The sequence below is a fragment of the Akebia trifoliata genome, chromosome 16 (assembly GCF_017979445.1).
Source record: "Akebia trifoliata isolate Shusen 1 chromosome 16, ASM1797944v1, whole genome shotgun sequence".
NCBI lineage: Eukaryota > Viridiplantae > Streptophyta > Magnoliopsida > Ranunculales > Lardizabalaceae > Akebia > Akebia trifoliata.
In genome coordinates, this window is record NC_141390.1 from 11,091,476 (window position 1) to 11,109,536 (window position 18,061).

The 18,061-nt window shown below is 36.3% G+C and overlaps 1 protein-coding gene and 1 long non-coding RNA gene across 3 annotated transcripts; one reads left to right on the forward strand and one right to left on the reverse strand.

Annotated features, from left to right (window-relative positions):
• Positions 1 to 7,394: 7,394 nt before the first annotated feature.
• Positions 7,395 to 10,545, reverse strand: LOC147382564 (uncharacterized). Of its 2 annotated transcripts, none has more exons than XR_015173179.1 (7): positions 10,244 to 10,545; positions 9,061 to 9,144; positions 8,932 to 8,960; positions 8,675 to 8,753; positions 8,512 to 8,564; positions 7,754 to 7,836; positions 7,395 to 7,664 (listed from the first exon to the last, which is right to left on the reverse strand). It is a non-coding gene; the product is annotated as an uncharacterized LOC147382564 (long non-coding RNA). The 2 variants fall into 2 exon arrangements; XR_015173178.1 differs by having other exon boundaries at positions 8,928 to 8,960; positions 10,244 to 10,511.
• Positions 10,546 to 14,731: 4,186 nt separating this feature from the next.
• On the forward strand, positions 14,732 to 17,777 carry LOC147382565 (pentatricopeptide repeat-containing protein At1g04840-like). The gene is made up of 2 exons (XM_086428351.1): positions 14,732 to 15,933; positions 16,544 to 17,777. Exons 1-2 carry the CDS (start codon positions 14,829 to 14,831, stop codon positions 17,374 to 17,376), a joined length of 1,938 nt encoding a protein of 645 aa, XP_086284477.1. The 5' UTR covers positions 14,732 to 14,828; the 3' UTR covers positions 17,377 to 17,777.
• The last annotated feature ends 284 nt before the right edge of the window (positions 17,778 to 18,061 follow it).

Sequence of the window (18,061 nt, forward strand, 5' to 3'; positions counted from 1 at the left end):
GATCGGACCGATATAGTGGGTTTAGTTTGATCAATCTGGATCAAGTCCACCCACTTACCTGTTGGTTGGATTAAATAGAGCAACTCGGGAACACCCATAGTTAGTTTAGGTCGTGACCTATAGGAAGGCTTCTAGACTCTAAGCTTATTATATGCAATGCATTTTTATCTGGCCACCCTAGCCCAAGTATACCTATATACCTCTCGAGCATACTCAATCAGACGGTACGTGGTGATGGTACGGGCATTCATTTTCAAATTATGTTCAATTATCCCCAGTGGAGTCATCACTGAAAGTACCCTACATTCGTGGGGTGTGCGAATCCACTTTTGATTTTTGAGGTTTGGGAGTCGCCACCTAGTTATTACGGTCTAGGAACCGAACATTAACTCTAAAAGGCAAAAAAATTAATCTACGAAAGAAAATACGAGTCCGGGGATCACGTTACGAGGTTGGAAGGTGTTAGGCACCAACCCTGTTCGGCAAACGCCGGTCTCTACTAATTTTCAAATAGAATTACATTGCTAAAAAAACCTAATCAATAAAAAAAATTAAAATCTTTACCTTTACGTAGACAACGGTCTTGTTCCCTCAGATCTGGTAGAATAGTTCTTCGTATAGCACTCTCCACTTCGTTCTGTCATCGGATTCGCTTCAGATCTCCAAGGCAAGGTATCTCTTTCTTAGATCTGGATCCTTCAGATTTTTTTATGGATTTCTGGGTGTTTTTGAAGGGCTTCTAGGTGTTTTTCGAGCTAAAGTTGAAGTATGGGTGTTAGATAAGGAGTTAGGGCTTCAAAATTAGGGTTTATGGGAGGCTAGGGAAGCTTTTTGATCTACTTCTCTTATGATTTATTATTTGATACGAAAATAGGTTGTAAGAACCCTTATTTATAGATTTTTTTTTGAGTGCCTATTTTAATAGAGTTAATATTTAATTATAATTCGTTTAGAGAGAGTTATTGTTTAATTATAATTATTTTAGGTAGAATTATATTTTAATTAAAATTATTTTAACTAGAGTTATTATTTAATTAGGATTATTTTAAATAGAGTTATTATTTAATTAGAACTCTATTAAATAAAGTTCTTATTTAATTAGAACTCTATTAGGGTTTTGACTTTTAGTCTCACTTGATTGACTTTAAGATTTTGACTTTAGTCTTACTTGATTGACTTTAATATCTTGAATTTAGTCTTACTTAATTGACTTTAATTTTTTGGAGAACCCCCCTTTATTATATCTTTAATTCTTTGGGCCCCCAAATGGAGGGGTCCTTTAATAAATATCTGGGCAACCATCAACAATTTTGCCTAAGAACCTGATTGATCGATTTTTTTATTCAAATTTTTAAATTAATTTTATTAATGTTTCTCTTTACATTATTTAATATTTTATTTATTAATTTCAGAATTTTTAATTATTAAAATTGTAAAATTACCGTTTTACCCTTGGAGATGACTTTTTGCGTTTTAAGTCATTTTTCAATGTTCTAGGATGTTTTATAATCGATTTTTCGTAAGGAATTCAATGAAAATATTGGTTTGTGTCATTTATAAAATTTTCTATACGAAATGGTCGTGAACTTTATGAGGGGCATTTTCGTAATTTTGTCAAATTTTGTGAAAATTGGCGAAATGATTTATTTGATTTCGATTTGTTGTTTTATGTATTTGAATAGGTTTTCCTAAGCGTAACGTAGGCTCTAGGGATGTTTTAAGGTTAGGGGTAATTTGATCATTTTTTAGTGATTTTTATCGTAAAGTTTGTTTTTGTCGACAAAATGATGATTTCTACGTTTTTGGGGTTATGTTTTTCTAGTGTAGTGGTGGTTTCTATAGTTTTGTCAGTTCGAGATATCTCATTCGAATTTCTGAAACATATCTGGTAACAAAATAAAGCATTGGAATAAACATCCATCATTGGAAACCGTTGCAATCGGGTTAACGAGTTGATTAATCAAGCGAATGCAAAAATGTGATCTTTTTGTTGTCGATAAGGTTTTGAATGGCATGGCGCAAAGTGATACATTGATCAGTGTGATGGCCAGAGTTTTGATAGAACTCGTAGAACAAATTAGAGTTCTATCTAGCTGGCAGGGGATTTAGTAAAGGTCGAGGTTGGATCGGGGTAAGAAGCCCTCTTTTTACCAATTTGTGAAGAGGTACAGTGAGACTCATCCCTAGATTGATAAACTGACGCGTAGTTCGAGATTGACTTGGGTAAACCTAATTATTAGTTTAGGCTAGGGGTTGATCTGGGGTAGCTGATGTGTTAGCTATATAGACATGGTTGGTATTGGGTTTAGAAATAAAGGATTTCTTGGACCTGTTGTTTGAGGAGTTAAAAAGAACCCAAGAGGCAAAAACGTCCTCAAGTTGACTTCCGACTTACAATAGGGACTCAAAAGTAAGAAGATATTGGGCGATCAGGTGCTGAGCGTATCCTTGTGTAAGATTTTTTCAAGATAATTACCACTTGTTCCTTCTCCGAGGGTCGATCCCATATTTGAGCAGCCTTGGCCTCCAATGGCCAATGAAATCAGTAAACGTCTCCCCATTCTTCTATTTAGTTGACTCCAAATCCTTTCTTGAAGTTTCAATCTCGGTATTGTACTTATATTAATGCCAGAAAGCCTTTAACATCTTCTCCCATGTACCTACTACAGTTGGATCTTGAGACATCAACCATCGTAGAGCTGATCCTGATAGAGTCCGTTGAAATAGCAATGTCATATGTTTATCACTGAGTCCCATAGTGCGCATGTTAGTAACATACACCTTGAGATGCATTTTTGCACAACCTACCCCACTGAACTTGTCCATTTTAGGAATCACAAATTTTTCTGGTAAATGGATTCTAGAGATACAATTCAAAGCTTCAATGCCTGTTGTAATTTCATCAATACCCTTTATACTCTTCAAGACTGACTCCAACTGAGACATCATGTTGGCTAACACCGGATTTTCATCAATATGTTCTTCATCCCCGTCAAGTTCAAAGACCTCATGTGTATGTCTCATTACATTTTCTTTTATCCTTTTTCCTTTTGGATCGTCAAGGGGATTGCCCGTTGATTCTGAAATCTGTTCTAAAACTTGCACTTTGTCTTTTATATTGTTGATATCATTGGCAAAGACTGCCAAAATCTTACAGATCTCTGTAAGCTCAGATTCTGAAACCATTTATGCCCGTTGACTTGCTATTAACGTTCGCTCTAATCGACTAGACTTACGACTCCAATTAGGAGGTGGATGCTTGAGTTTGGGCGCAATGATAATCCTATATGACCCCATCAAAGATAAATTTAATCAATTTCAGTGTTACCCCCTTGATAACATTTTAATGAGTCCTTTTATTGAAATTGTGCACCAATCCATTAAATAATCCATTCATCAACGTTCATTCAAAATAAATATTTATTCAAAAGAAAAATAGCTTTAATGAAAATATTGAAAATTATTGACAAAGAAAAATTTATTGAATAATATCTTTTTGACTTAAACTATTTTTTACATGGACGCTTGGCCTTGTCTTGATGGTCATCAGGATTGCTAGAACTATCAGGCTTGATCCTCTTGGCTCTAACAACTAGTTCTTTGAATTCTGCTGGTCTGTTTGGATATCCTAAGGTGCATTTATTCCAAGCTTTCTCAATAAGATGTATTAATTTCCCAGTCAATGGTTCGGAAGGAACGAAATCTTTATACTGAGGCAAAAAGAAATTTATAGGCACTTCGTATTGTTCTGGGATCAAGTCAGGTCTGTAAAAAGATGTATTTTCCAGTCCGATCAAACGGACATAATAGAATCTTTTAGTACCTAGAACAGGGTGATCAGTCATCCACCAAGGACATCTCAAACCAATATGACGGGCCAGGCGAGAATCTAACCATTTTCTTCAAGCCTTAACTGAATTGTGATGTACTAACACCGAGAAGGTTTCAGCTAAAATGAGAGGTAGAGGGTTCGCTTTACCTAAGAGTTGGGAGGCTATGTCTATAAAAAACTCAGGGACAGTTTGACCATCACTTTTGGAGGTCAGTATATATTGGGCTAAGATTTCTAAGCACAATCGATAGTCTCTAGTCGCTTGCTAGGCTCTGTTTTACATTGATGGGATGACTGCGGAACCGATATGGGCCTCGTAAAGGTACTAAGTCCAATCTCCCATTATGGACTAGGGCCTTGACTTCTTCTTTTGAGATGTCTAGTCCTGTGGTGAGTTTACCAGCATATCATGTCTCCAATGAGGGCCTGACTAGAGGTCCTGAGTAGAAATCCCCATGATGCCACAATATTCTTCATGAGTAGGACACAAGTGCATATGCCCAATATGGAAGATATGGAGATGAGGATTCCAACGCTTTATCATAGCGCGTAGAAGGTTCCAATCTATCTCAAACTCGTGGAAATACAAGGCACACCTCAACATGAATTTCCCAAAGTTGATTTTCTCTACCGGGTGCATTCCAATGATTGTTGTTTTGACCAATTGGTCGATTGGGTTATTACCTACAGCTAGCATCCTGATTTGACACAAAAGAATATTTCAGTATATTTCCAAGGTCCATGTAAAATATATTTTTGTAAGTCATTTTCCCATTAAGGAATAGATCTTTTGTAAATCATTTTTTTTTCTTTTGGAAAGTATTTTCTTTTGGAAAATATTTTTCTTCTGAAAAACATTTTTCTTCTTTTAAAATGGGTTGAAACCCGAATTAGCAAAGAGTTTGAATTTCATTTTGATTTAAATGGTCCGGTCTATTATGATTGTTGGATCGAGATGGACTGGGTCAATATGAACCATTGCCAAGTTTTTAAGATGGACTCTTTATTAGGTTGGTGCACCCAGTAATACAATAATCTTGAATCAGGTTTAAACAAAAAGATTACTCCTTGAGGACAAAATCGTACATTCATGATCTCATCATTTATAAGGTCCATTTCCATCAAGCAACCCAGGAACACCCACGATAAGTTCAAGTCATGACCTATTGAGAGGTTTCTAGACTTTAGGTTTACTACGAGTAATGCGATTTATCTGACAACCCTTTCCCAAGTGCACCTATATACCTCTCGATACATGGTGACTTGGTTTGATATACCGTATAGGTGATAATCTGAGACTCCAACTCAAATCTTTGAAGTAAAAAAGTAGCTAGTTTAATCCTCAATTGAGAGGTGGCGCACGATACTTAACAAGGGCCCACTTAAATACCTCTCGTCTAGAATAGACATTGTCTATCCCCCTCATACAATAGGGTACAATGGGGCAGGATCTCACTTAGGCACTGATTTTGACCAAGAAGTACAGTTGGTGAACTTAGATTAATTTTGATATACCGTAAAGGTACAAGTCTTGAGTTGGCGATCGGGACATATGACTTTACGGCTTACAATAGGACAAAGGCTCAGGCCGCTCTAACCTAGGTACATCAATATACCTTTCAGTGTTACCTGATTGAACGATACTGATGCCCCGATTTTATATACCATAAAGGTACTGAAGGTGGGTCTATTTAAGGAGAACCTCTTCTTCTTATGAAGGGGAGTTGAAACCAATCTCCGACCATCATTTCCGACCATCATTTCCGACCGTCATCTCCGACCAAGACCAATCTCCGACCATCATTTCCGACCGTCATCTCCGACCAAGACCAATTTCCTACCACTCCGACCAATCACCGACCAATTTCCTACCGCTCCGACCAATCACCGACCAATTTCCTACCGCTCCGACCAATCACCGACCAATTTCCGACCATCATCTCCGACTAACTTCATCAAAGACCAAAGATACCAATTTCCTACCGCTCCGACCAATCACCGACCAATTTCCTACCGCTCCGACCAATCACCGACCAATTTCCGACCATCATCTCCGACTAATTCTGTATGTTAAGACAAGGCATTCATATCTTTTCTTACTAGCTCCATCCACTTATCTAACAAATAATTGGAACTATTTGAATTTTGTGTATTGCATTGCTACAGTTGGGACAAAACCATGCCACTAGGTATAAATTGGGATGAAGGCATGTGCCTTCATATTTGAATTTTGTGTATTTTCTTTCAAAAGTGAGAATTCAAAATTCATATTTTTACACTCTAATAATAGTGTAGGTTGTTTGGTATGTTTACTATGCTTCTGATTGGTCTGGTGTCTTTTAACTCTTTGATCATGCAGGATACGTCAAAACTTCACCGATGTACAGAACTTCTTTCTATGCATGAGGAACTGAAGCAAGCAAGGAAGACTATTGACGTAGACGAAGATAAGATTGTCTCGACAGCATAGTGATATGGGAAAAACACAAAACCAATTCCTTTCTTTGGGGTTCTGCCTTCTAGGTGGTTCCCGCTGTGTACATGACAGTTTCCTATATAAATACACATGAAGATTGGCAGTTATAATTATTTTTCTCAATTTAGATCTTTTCTAAATGTTTTAGAATTTTTTTTCTTTCTTTTTGGAAACTCCACTTTAAACCTGCAATGCTTGGAATTTTGGCTTAATTTGATACTGCATACTCTACAAAAAAGTGCCCAAGCACAATCGCGCATTATCATCACCAAGTTATGTCATCTGGTTATGTAACTTATGTACTACATTTCACTAGGAGCTCCCTAGTCTAAGTAAAGGATTTCACCTTTACTAAGGGTACCTTGGAAGAATTTTCTAGTTTTTCGATGAAACTTAATGACAGCTGTGGTGTTAGATTTCTAATGTTGTAATCCATTTGAGCAAAACTACCCTTAGTAAGGCTCAAAATCTTACTATGTTATTAAGGAAAGGGTTTCACTATACAACTCCCTGGTACCTGATTAGAATCCGAGCAGATTATCCTGATTTTGTATATAGCTATTTTAGAAATAGAATTACCCAATTAAATCAGAGCAGATTATCCGGATTTTGGGTACATCTATTTCTACATTGGAATCAGAAACATTTAGTTCTAGGCGGACATGCTAGTGTCAAGGCCAGTTCCTTTAGAGGGAATGTTTTTCCAATTTTCCCCCTTTCTTATTAAACACGCCCTCCTGATACCCAACTGGATCTTTCTATATGCACCTATTTTCGTAATGGAATCAGAATCCACAGGAACCAGAACAATCATTTATATTCGAAATGGGTTTCATCGTTACTTCAGTAACAAAATAACTAATAATTGATTTCCAATGATCACATCTCCTTCCGTTATTAGTGTAGATTGTTTTTTTATTTCATGAGAAACAATCAGAGTATGGACCTTTAGTGCATCTCAAATTGGAGGAGATTAAGGTTTGGATTTAGATAAAGATGCAATGCTTCATTTGTATACAAGTGTCACAGATGAAAATGATGACCAGAAGTATTGAAAAACAAAAATAAACATTTTACACCCTCAAGGAAGATAAACATAACTAGATTAGACTGTTATCTCACAAAGAATTCAGTCATTCTGAAACATCAATTTCTGGAAGAAAACTCAGGCAACATGCACACACACACACTCTCTCTCTCTCTCTCTCTCTCTCTCTCATACAGGTGAAAGAGATGGTAACATTGAAAAAAACTTCAAAGCATTATTCATTTTTTGGATGAACCGAAACCTCCAAATCCCATCATTGCTGCAACATCAGGGTCTCCCTCAGCCTCTTCCACTGCAGCCTTCTCTTTCTGAGACCAGAATAAATCAGCAATAAACCATTTTGAAATAATAAAACTAAAGAGTGAAAAAAATAAAATCCATGTGAAGTGTTACTAACCTTCTTCTCTTTCTTCCTTTCTTGGCGTTGGTGCTTCCGTTCTTCCTCTTCTTGTTGCTGTTTTAGGATCCGGTCATCTAAATCTGAAACCAAGATAAAACTTATCATTATTTTTTTTTCTCTTTTATTTTTAACAGATAAGGTGGGAGTGAACCCCATGCCTCTCAACTAATCAAGTAAAGGAAAATATGGTTTCCAGGTTTAAGTATGAAATTTTAGTTAATCAATACAAGTACATCGTGGTACATAACCTTAAAGTATTTGGATTTTCTTTCTCTTGAAATCTTACCTTGCTCCATAAAGCTTCCCTCAACTTTCTGCTTCTTGAGAATTTCAAATCGATCTTGGACCTATGCAAACATTGAAAAACTTTTCCTACTACTGTTTGTGCTTGTGTTACATGGAATATTCGGGTCTCAAGAGGCTTATCTTGGTCACATGTCAAACATTGATGCATCTTGGATGTTTAAGAGTTCGGTGTTCTAAAATAGTTATTATCTGCATGTATGTTTTTGTCATTTCATAATTTGGAAAATACCCAATGTACTTTGTCGCTACTCCTAGAGGTTCCCCGAATTGGAAACCTTATTTTCTGTAAATAAGAAATCCCAAATCAGGACTATAAGATAATAAGTTCTCTATATCCGTGTGAATTATATTCATGTCTACTGGCTTGTCTTAATTTCCCAGTAAAACAAAGTGGTGATATTTGTAGTGCTTAGTCATAGGGCCTGTTAACTAATGAAATGGTATGTTACCTGTTGAAGCGATGCCCCCTCTACCCGCATTGACATACCCAAAGCTCTTTGATCTAAGAAGCAAGTTAGAAGACCCATAAGAAACAACTAAAAAAACGGGAAAGAATGGTTCATGAGAATAAATACATTAAGTGATATGTTTATGGACAAGTCAACCACATACGTTTCTTCCCATTGATATGGTCCAAGTAGTATGCAGAATCCTTTACAACACATTCACAAACCAAGCAGTAGTATCCAGCCTGCAAAAGAATAAAGCACTGAACATAAATTATAGGAAAATGGCCAGAAATTTTCTTGGCTTTGTAAAAACATTGAATGATGAATCTAATCAAATATATAGTCGTAAACGGAATGTGAAAGAGAACGATTCACTTGAAATAAACCAAAATAGTGAGAAAATCTATAGAGGATACCTACTGGCTAAGAGGTGCTATTGGAGTAACAACCTGCAACATAGAACACCCCAAAAGTCATGAACCACGTGAATGACAAGAGTCAATTATATATTCTCCAGAGAAGCAATAAAACTTCATCTACACTTAGCACCTGTGCTAGTCTCGGAGTTTCATAAATTGTGTCATTTTTGAACTTTATAAGAAGACTCCTGGAAATGCCGTAATATGCCTTTATCTGCAAAATTGCATGACATGACATGTACCCAACTTGAATTTATTGAGAGAAAGAAAATGATAAATCATAAGATTTCCAGTTTGAAGAAGGGAAGTTTCCCTTGAGAGAAAGGAGAAAAGAAATCAGAATTTCAAACCACAACCCTTTATTACTTCTCAGACAAACCAATTTAGGAACAATTGAAAATCACATGGTAACCACAGATGATGACATTAAGTCGACAATCATATGTAATTATTAATAAACATCATCTCACAAGTCAGGTCCGGTATTATCAAAAACTCTCAACATGAATGAGCACCACTAGTCTGTTTCTAATAGAGTATTATTAAAGACAGGTCCTACACTTGGATTCTATAAATGGCAAGCACCCAATCATGGCATATGAAAATAATCACCTGCAGAGCTCATGACAGATGGTCTGGAAACTTACATGGATCTAGCAGTAAACTGATTTTTTCTGGTTAGGGTTGTCATCTGGTTGCCAAACAAATGATCTGGCAGATAAACAGGACATAAGCAGATCTCCATCAAGGAGACGGGCAACAACTACAAACCATTAATAGCAAAAAATGGGTGACCTTCAAGAAGGTACATGTAGAAGGGTTTTATATGATAATTGTTAGCAGAGCCCCTAATACATTATTGGACATACGTCTCACATAACGTAGGATGACAGGCTTGAAAATGTGCTCCTCACTCTAATATTCATTTTTAATTAACAACTATCACATATAATTCCTCGATGAGTACTCTCTTGAAAATGTGCACCTCACTCTATGATCTTCATTCATTCTAAACAACGATTCTCAATAGACTGCATTGAGAATCGTAAACCCTTTTTAATTCATCTATAAACTGCATGGAGGAAGGGTTTAGTATATTCTTCACTGAAAGATAAAGTCCACTAGAAAGACAAAATGAAAAAAAGGCAAATCTCTTACAATTAAAGTCATTTTTTAAATTACAAGAATCTTAGTAAAGCACATCGAATATAAATGATGAAAGAATATGTCAACATTAAAATTAAAGAAAAAAAAATACACGATCAGGTTTTGGGAAATTACTAGATTCAATAATAATGGGAGATAATACGTACCAAAGAAAAGATAACCGATGTTTAGTTAAAGGGAGAGAAGATTTCATCCCCCATTTCTGCCTGTAAATTTCACGCAGCTAGGTCGAGTGTTGAGAATGAGAGAGAGGGTTGAGAGGGACGTATTTGCAGTTAGAGCGAGAGCGAGAGAGACTGAGAGAGAGGGTTTCAGTGAAAGAGGATGAGAGACAGATAGCATTTCAGCGAGAGACACGAGAGACTGAGACAGAGAGTTCTACTGTCTGTCTCCTTTGGGTTTAAAGATAACAGGGAGGTAGCACTATTTATGTGAAAGATTGAGGACGGCGCTGTAAATAATCGATGTTTTATAACTTAAATGTAAGTTTCAATCGCATCCGTTCATCCGACCCTTATCTGACGATTTCAATACGTTTGGTAAAGCGTCTGGTGAATGGTAGGCCGCCGAATACGACCCATATATATAGGGGTGCACATTGGATTGGGTAAATTCGAGATCCGAACCAATCCGAAGCTTTTGGATTGGATTGGTTCGGATTAAACACACACACAGTTTGGGTACGGATCGAAGAAAAAAAAATCCGATTAATTTGGTTCGGTTCCGGATTAGGATATAATAGAACCGAACCAATCCGAAAACCGAACCAATTATATATATATATATATATATATATATATATATATATATAATTATTTAAAAATAAAAATTTTGGTTTTTTATTTATTTCTTCTTCTTCCTTTTAATATTTTTATTATCCCAAAGTCCACGTTTAAAAAAAGTCCTACTTGTTTTAAAGGTTTGAAGATTGGAGGAGATAGAATGCTTGGATTGAGGAAGAAAGTATTTATCTTCAATAAGTATGAGAACCGAGAACCGATCCGAACCAATTCGAACCAAAATTGGATTGGATTGGTTCGGTTCTATAGGGTAATTGGATTGGTTCGGTTTCAAATTTGTAGAACCCATCATGTTTGGTTCGGTTCCAATTTTGTCAAAATCCGAACCAATCCGAACCATGTGCACCCCTACATATATATATATATATATATAGGAAATGCTCAACACCCTAAGCTTTACCCTACACTTTAACAAATGTATTTTTTCCTACATGGGTTAGAAGTTTTGGAATGGGCTGATTTTTGGTGAGGATGATTTCTATGATTAGAAGATCATCCTCACCCAAAATCAGTCCATTCCGAAATTTTTAGCTCCATGTTTACAAGTTGAAAAATCGTGGACCGTCCATTTTTTGTAAATCATTTTTGTTGGGGTTAGAAGTTTTGGAATGAGCTGATTTTTAGTGAGGATGATCTTCTCACCATAGAGATCATCCTCACCAAAAATCAGCCCAGTCCAAAACTTCTAACCCATGTAGGACAAAACACGTTTGTTAAAGTGTAGGGTAAAGCTTAGGGTGGGGAACGGGATCCTATATATACCATAGAGATCATCCTCACCAAAAATCAGCTCATTCCAAAACTTCTAACCCCATCAAAAATGGTTTACAAAAAATTAACGGTCCACGATTTTTCAACTTGTAAACATGGGGCTAGAAATTTCGGAATAGGCTGATTTTTGGTGAGGATGATCTTCTAATCATAGAGATCATCCTCACCAAAAATCAGCCAATTCCAAAACTTCTAACCCATGTAAGACAAAACATGTTTATTAAAGTGTAGGGTAAAGCTTAGGGTGTTGAACATTTTCCTATATATATATATATATATAGGTCCCGTTCAGCAACAAATATTTTGGCAAAACATTTTTCAAAACATGGGTTAGAGGTTTTGGAATGGGTTGATTTTTGGTAAGGATGATCTCTACGGTGAGGAGATCATCCTCACCAAAAATCAGCCCATTCCAAAACTTCTAGCCCCAGAGGAGATCATCCTCACCAAAAATCAGCCCATTCCAAAACTTCTAGCCCCAGTTTACAAATTGAAAAATCGTGGACCGTGCATTTTTTGTAAATCATTTTTGATGGGGTTAGAAGTTTTGGAATGAGCTGATTTTTGGTGATGATAATCTCCTCACCGTAAAGATCATCCTCACCAAAAATCAGCCCATTCCAAAACCTCTAACCTATGTTTTGCCAAAATGTTTGTTGTTGAACATTTCCCATATTGCTGAACATGGGAAATGTTGAACACCCTAATCTTTACCCTACACTTTAACAAACGTGTTTTGTCCTACATGGGTTAGAAGTTTTGGAATTGACTAATTTTTGGTGAGGATGATCTCTATGATTAGAAGATCATCTTCATCAAAAATCAGCCCATTTCAAAAAATTTAGCCCCATGTTTACAAGTTGAAAATTTGTGGCTGCCCATTTTTTGTAGACCATTTTTTATGGGGTTTGAAGTTTTGGAATAAGCTGATTTTTGGTGAGGATAATCTCCTCATAAAAAATGGTTTACAAAAAATGGACGGTCCACAATTTTTCAACTTGTAAACATGGGGTTAGAAATTTCGGAATGGGCTGATTTGGTGTGGAGGATCTTCTAACCATAGAGATCATCCTCACCAAAAATCAGCCCATTCCAAAACTTCTAACCCATGTAGGACAAAACATGTTTGTTAAAGCGTAGGGTAAAGTGTAGGGTGTTGAACATTTCCCATATATATATATATATATATATATATGGAAAATGTTCAACAACAAACATTTTGGCAAAACATTTTTCAAAACATGGGTTAGAGGTTTTGGAATGGGCTGATTTTTGGTGAGGATGATCTCTACGGTGAGGAGATCATCATCACCAAAAATCAGCCCATTCCAAAACTTCTAGCCCCATCAAAAATGATTTACAAAAAATAGACAATCCACGATTTTTCAACTTGTAAATTGGGGCCAGAAGTTTTGGAATGGGCTGATTTTTGGTGAGAATGATCTCTACGGTGAGGAGATCATCCTCACCAAAAATCAGCCCATTCCAAAACCTCTAACCCATGTTTTGAAAAATGTTTTGCCAAAATGTTTGTTGCTGAACGGGACCTATATATATATATATCCATTTTTTCAATTGTTTTTACAACCCATTCTTGTAAATTGGTCGCTTCTAGGCGTTGTAAAAACCACTGATGGATATCAAAGACAAGTTTTGAACTAAAGGCGTGGTATCAACATTCACAAACTTTGCAAAAACTAGTACAAGGGATATCAAACGGTACCCATTTAATCGGGATCAAAAAACCTTAGTTCTAAATCCCATATTGTCAATACCTGGCTAGAGGAACCAGAACCAATTCAGTTCTATTCAAAATCTATTTGTTTTATTATTTCTTTATATATTGCAGATGGTTGAAGGTTTTCCTACTTGTTTAAAGTTAATCAATATTACATAAGGTTCCATATGAACTATGTATTCGAGTTTAAAATAGGTAATTTCTAGAAGTTTATTACTTATAAATAATATAAATATTAATTTTTTTTAAAGAAAAAATATAACATTAACTCATGTACTTACTAATAGAATAAATTATAATTATATATTGTTTATACGTTTGTAGATAATATGTTAGATTCTTGACAGAGAAAAGCTTTGCAATGATTATAAAATATATTTATCATATCTTGTTATTAAAAAAGACTTTCATGTAAAGAAGATGGAATTCTACAATCACTCAAGGTGTTTTTTATCTGATTCCGAGTTTTGATAATCAAAACAAACAGGTGCCCTCAGTTCACGGTTGTTCCGTTCTACTTATTTTGAATCAAAATCAAAATTGAAAAAATATGATGGTTTTGCCTGTATTTGCCTCCAGAATCAAACTATTGACACTAGCTTGATACCTCTGAGTCCATTATGTTATCCCGAGTCAACCCGGACTCAGTTGAGTTTTAATATCATTATTATTAGAGCTGCAATTGGGCGGGCTAACTTGAATTCAACCCGATTGATGGGCGAGACTAAGTTGGGTTATATGAAAAATGAGTTAAGCCTAGGAAAGGAAATCTCAATTTGAATTGAATTCGGGTTAAGATTCCGAGCAACCCAAATCCAATGCTATATAGTTACATATAAATATTTTTATTTATTTAAAAAGAAAAATATTAATTATCTCTTCTTAAATACATTTGTAAAATTAAAGAAAAAAATTATAATACAAAAATGAATGGATTTGGAGCTTGTGCGTAAATTTATTTACTAATGATTTTTTTTTTTTTTATATATTGTATTTATTTTTTAAGATATAAAATAAAATCTATATGTTGATCAAAAAGAAATAGATGTGCTCAATGAGTCCAATCCGTCCAAAATTAACTAACTTAGACTAATCCCAACTCAACTCGATTTTAGAAGTTTAATCTCAGGTTGAACTTGGGTAAATGAGTTATAACCCAATGGTCGGATTGAGCTGAGCTTGGGTTGAGGGTTTTACAATTTGAATTAAGCCTGGTTGACCCTCCAATCTACCTAGGTTGCAGCCCTAATTATTATCGAGAGAAATTCTATTGCCACAACCACTTTTGCTAACGCCACCCCAATTCATATTATAAATCACAAAAGAAGCAGAGCATCTATTGGGGTGGCCCATTTGAAAAGGAGAAAGAAAACCGTTAGAAATATAATATTTGGGAGACGATCCTTGTAATATTACATTAATATGAACAGATGTACAGCATTAGAAAACCACTTTATTTCTCTAATCCACACTTCGAAAACCACTCAACAACTCAAACAAATCCATGCCCAGCTGTTCCTCCACAATCTCTCCCAAAGCAGTCGGATTGTAACCCAGCTCATATCTTCCTCTTCTTCACTCAAATCCATCGATTACACTATTCTCATCTTCCAACACTTTTATTCTCCCAACTCTTTCATCTTCAATGCCTTCATTCGATCCCTCTCCGAAAATTCTCAATTCCAGAGCTCAATTTTCCATTTTATTCTCAGGTTACGTCTTAGTGTCCAACCTGATCGCCTTACATTTCCATTTGTCCTCAAATCTGCAGCATCATTGCTTGCGCCCAGACTCGGTGGAACCCTCCACGGTCAAATCGCGAAGCTTGGGCTTGATTTTGATTCCTTTGTTTTGGTATCTTTAGTTGATATGTATGTAAAATTTGGGTCTTTGGATTTGGCTCTACAATTATTTGATGAAACTCTTGAGAGAAATAAGGTTTCGAGCATTCTCTTATGGAATATTTTGATTAATGGGTGTTGTAAAGGTGGAGATTTGAAGAAAGCTATGGAGCTTTTTGAGGCGATGCCGGAGAGGAATGTTGGTTCTTGGAATTGTTTGATTAATGGATTTTTTAAAAACAAGGACTTGGAGAAGGCAAAATTGCTTTTTGATCAAATGCCGGAGAAGAATGTGGTTTCTTGGACGACAATGGTTGCCGGGTTATCACAGAATGAGGGTCATGAACAAGCTTTGAGTATGTTTTATAGAATGTTGAAAGAGGGGGTGAGGGCTAATGACCTTACTATCGTCTCTGCTCTATCCGCTTGCGCAAGGATTGGTGCTCTAGAAAGTGGAGTTCAGATTCATGATTATGTTTCTCGAAATGGGTTCCAACTGAACAGAGCAATTGGGACTTCTTTGGTGGATATGTATGCAAAATGTGGGAAGATTGAATGCGCGAGTCGGCTTTTTGGTGAGATAAAAGAGAAGGATCTTCTTACTTGGAGTGTTATGATATCTGGTTGGGCTATCCATGGATGCTCGGAGCAAGCCCTTCAATGCTTTGAGAAGATGAAAATTGCTGGTAAGAAAATGAATAATACCCATGGGTTTTCAAACTGATGACATACCACCCTTTATCCCTCCCCACCACCCCAAAAAAAAAAAAAAAAGTTTCATCATCTTCAGCCTTTAGAATAAGAGTTGTCCTATAGTGACAGTGCAGGACACTAAGTTACACTGAGCTTATGTGGAGGTGTGTGAACAGTACTGTTGACACTTTTCACTGGTATCTTGAGGAAAATCATCTATGGTTCTATGCACACCTCCTCCTCAGCTCAGTGTCCTGCAGTCACTTTAGTATTTTCCTTACAATGAAACTTTGATTTATTTGCAAACTCTTGATTTATTTGACAAAGCCCTCTAGGGTAAAAACTTTGTTTATTTTATTCTCATTTATTTGTTTAATAGTCCAAATCCTTGTTGGAAATCTCAACACTGTAGGGATATTGGAGGATTCACGGGGAAGAGGTTGAAGAAGATGAACTTTTTGGGAAAAATCAAGGGATATCTCAACTCTCAAATATAACACAAAAACCCGAAGAGTATTTGAAAATTTCCAATTATATCTCCTTGTAAAATCTCATTTTGATGTTTAGAAAATTAAAGTCTTAGTGTGCATGTATTATTTGCAGGAGTTGAGCCGGATGAGATAGTCTTTCTAGCCATCTTAACTGCATGTGCACACTCTGGACTAGTGGATCAAGGACTAAGTTGTTTCAACAGCATGAGGCTTGACCACTCCCTCGAGCCTACTGTGAAGCATTACACATGCATGGTGGATCTATTTGGTCGTGCGGGTCAACTAGAAGAAGCTCTAAGGTTTGTTGAGAGCATGCCAATCAAACCTGATTTTGTGATATGGGGAGCACTCTTTTGTGCATGTAGAGCCCACAAGAATATCAAAATGGCAGAGTTTGTGTCAAAGAGGCTTCTGCAGCTCGAACCTAAACATCCTGGGAGCTATGTTTTCTTATCCAACATCTATGCTGGGGTTGGGAGATGGACAGATGTAGAGAGAGTCAGAATCTCAATGAAGAGTAAGGGCATTGACAAGCCCCCGGGTTTGAGCTACATCGAGGTGGAAGGCAAAGTACATGGTTTTGTAGCGGGTGATCGTACCCATAAGCGTGCCAAACAAATATATGCAAAGTTGGAGGAATTACTGGTAAATGCTAGGTCTAAAGGGTACATTCCTGACACCGAATGGGTCCTCCATAATATAGAAGAAGAAGAGAAAGAAGATGCATTGGGAAGTCATAGTGAGAAGCTGGCTCTTGCCTTTGGGCTCATCAGTACTCATGTTGGGACAGCTATTAGGATTGTGAAGAACCTGAGAGTTTGTGGAGATTGCCATGCTATAATGAAATATGCAAGTATGACAGATAAGAGGGAGATTATACTAAGAGATATAAAGCGCTTCCATAGATTTAAGGATGGGGTGTGCAGTTGTGGAGATTATTGGTGATTACTGCCCACCATTGTTGCCTTTCATTTAGAGCTTTGTTTCTTTGAATGAGGAGGGGGGGGGAGGGGGGGGGTAGGTAGGTAGGTAGAATCTCATGGGATCAAGGAACCTTAAAATTGGTGGATGGTGATCTTAATACTCAAATCTTATCAATGCCTCCATCTTAGTCAGATGTCGATAGTTGGATATGGTTCAAGAGTTAGAATGGTTCCTTTCCTATTAAATCCTGTTATTGGATTAGATTCGAAATTAATAAAAATCCTTTTTAAGGTGTCCATTTAATTAGCAAACATTGGATAGGATTATGTGAGAGACTCAATTTTTGTAGTCTTTGCAAATATATTCGCATACATTGTGCATTTGTCACGTCCATTTGATCTCCGGTTTGTTTTTTTATTTTATTTTTTTTATGTAATCTCAATTCCAACCTGTCTTGGCTCTTAAGAATAAAGATTAATCTTAGGGAGGAAATAATAAAAACTTTCTTTAAAAAAAAATAAAAAATTGGAATGCCTACTACAAATTATTTTATCCTCTGATGCTTTATCCCAAGTAGAATGGAACCATCAAACTGTCCATGAATTTATTTTAGGATCAAAAACCCAAAAGCTGTTCAGCATCAAATTTGGTCAGAAATGATGTTGGACAAACGAACCATCCATCATCTTTATGTTGTCCCCAAGTA